The sequence below is a fragment of the Pundamilia nyererei genome, unplaced genomic scaffold (genome assembly GCF_000239375.1).
Source record: "Pundamilia nyererei isolate P.nyererei 1_Seehausen unplaced genomic scaffold, PunNye1.0 scaffold00130, whole genome shotgun sequence".
NCBI classification, from domain to species: Eukaryota; Metazoa; Chordata; class Actinopteri; order Cichliformes; family Cichlidae; genus Pundamilia; species Pundamilia nyererei.
In genome coordinates, this window is record NW_005187531.1 from 1,598,817 (window position 1) to 1,601,378 (window position 2,562).

Sequence of the window (2,562 nt, forward strand, 5' to 3'; positions counted from 1 at the left end):
TCTGTGTGTATAAAATGAGACACAAAACTTTTAAATTATTTTTCGTTTGCTCTGAGCTAATAAAAAAAATAAAATGCCAGTGCTCTCACGTTACACTTGGCAGATCCAATCTCATTGTAATTTTCCGCCTGTTAATATCAGACTTTACCTGCTGCACATGGAATCTTAAAGGAAAACTAGCTGAATTCACTTATTTTTAAATCTTTTTGCTTTTTTGTAAAGTACTGTTTTTATTGGATGGACACACAGTTTGCTCATTATTATATAAAATAAAGCGGACAGAAGATTCCAAAATTGATTTCAAGCGGAAGTGCTAACTGGAGTATATTTTTGATAAACATTAAAACTTTGTACTCAAATACGTAATCTATGTTTTTTCATGCTTGTCTTTGTAAGAGATACATAAGAAATATTCAGATACATTTTGTCTGACACTGAAATTATTGACCTTTGTTTCAGTCTTTTATATATATTTAAATGTACAAGTCTGCTCGTGACTCACATGAGTTTGCATGTGTTCACAGAGGGGCGTTTTCAGAGGTGGTCTTGGCCCAGGAGAAGCTGACCAGCCGTATGTTTGCAGTGAAATGCATCCCTAAGAAGGCTCTGAAGGGGAAGGAGAGCAGCATCGAGAATGAGATTGCCGTGCTGAGGAAGTGAGTGCTGTGACACGAGAACACAAACATAAGTCTACTAATTCCTGGTTACCGGGACAACTGTGCTTCTCTGATGCATCATACCCCACCAAGCCCCCCCCCCCAGGTCACGATCCACAGCCTGCCTACCCTAATACAAACAATATTCAGGACTGAAAATTCTGTCAGTGTAGCAGCTGCAAAACATTAACGTCAAGAGTTAGGCTAAGAACACTGTTTGTTATACGGCGTTTCTTGTTGGTGTTTAAAGTACATGTTAGATTCAACTTTACAATGTCACACAAGAGCCGAACAAACACTTTTGTGCTTAAGTAACAGAATTTAGAATTTTGCTTAAAGGTCTGAATGGACAGCAAAGTCATTTAAGTAGCAAGTCTCTGCAATCAGCAGGAACATTGTCTCTGCCCAGATACTTGAGCAGTTATTTTGAAGTCATCAAATCGGTTTAAAATCACTTGAAATCTTTGTTGACTTTGCCCCAAAATAAGGTTTCAGTTTTTTTATATTTTTTCCCCATGCCAGTTATACAAATACACACAAAATGACGTGATAATGACGTTTTCAATCACTGATACAATATTATCACAATACTTCACTCACAAAGTGATATTATTGTGAATTTTGCATTATACTTAGTATTGCAGTAACATATATTAAATAAAGTTATTTCTACCAACCCGTCACTAAAAGACGCCATAAATGTTGACATAAGGCACAGTCGGTCTGCAATTGAGTGGGGTCAAGTTGCCAATTGCATCCAGTCTGTTTCTGATATGACAGCAATTAATTAAAATAAATTGTTGAAAAATATATGTGTATGTGTCTGCATGGACAGAAATTTTCATTTTACTATTACCTTTCGCTCAGCAGTCTTCCTGTTCTGTCATCATCATCATCATTTATTTATATAGCACTTTAAAAACACACCTGGTAGACCAAAGTGCTGTACAATACAAATATAAATATAATAATAGATAGCAGAAACCAGACATAGCAATAAAATTAAAAAAAGGGAAGTTACCCACAGAGTTAAAAGCCAGGGAATAAAAATAGGTTTTTAATAAGGACTTAAAAACTGGCACTGATGAAGCCTGTCTAATATGGAGAGGAAGGTTATTCCAAAGCATCGGCGCTGCAACAGAGAACGCTCGGTCTCCTCTAAGTTTCAGTCGTGACTTTGGGACTGAAAGCAACAAATGCTCAGCTGACTGAAGGGAATGAATGGGGACATGGGGCTTCAACAAGTCAGACAAATAAACAGGTGCCAGACCATTTAGAGATTTAAAAACCAATAAAAGGACTTTAAAACGGATCCTAAATTCAATTGGAAGCCAAATGTAGATAGGCCAAAATCGGAGTGATGTGGTCAAATTTCCTTCTGCCAGTTAAAAATCATGCCGCAGTTAAAAATCGTGCCGCAGCAACCCTATTAAAAGAGAATTGCAATAATCTAAACGTGAAGTAATAAAGGCACGAATAACACTTTCCAAGTCACTCTTGAAAAGAAAGGGCTTAACCTTCATTAAACGTCTGAGGTGATAGAATGCTGATTTTACCACCCCGTTTATGTGGTCATCAAAGGTAAGTGAAGATGACCAGCTGTATGTTTGCGATCGAACTCTTTAGTTGGGAAGTCAAAGCTGCAAGATCAACATCTGGAGCATGAGAAAAACGATTTGGGCCAAATAAGATCACTTCTGTCTTCCGATCATTAAAATTTAAAAAGTTTTTTGCCATCCATGCTTTAACATCACTAAGGCAGTCAAGCAGAGGTTGACTTGGGAGACTATCAGAATGACTAAAAGGTAAATAAAGCTGGCAGTCATCTGCATATAGGTACAGTGAAAACAATAATGGCCCAAGATGTCTGTGAAGGTTCTCAGTCATCCCCTATGTAGCCGGTGTA

At 37.4% G+C, this 2,562-nt stretch overlaps 1 protein-coding gene across 1 annotated transcript in view; it reads left to right on the top strand.

Moving 5' to 3' along the window:
• The window catches only part of camk1da (calcium/calmodulin-dependent protein kinase 1Da), a 77,523-nt gene that overhangs the window by 39,332 nt on the left and 35,629 nt on the right, over nucleotides 1-2,562 (top strand). The window contains exon 2 of the mRNA XM_005743349.1: nucleotides 525-656. Coding sequence (XP_005743406.1) covers nucleotides 525-656 — 132 coding nt within the window. The remainder of the gene's footprint in view (nucleotides 1-524; nucleotides 657-2,562) is intronic.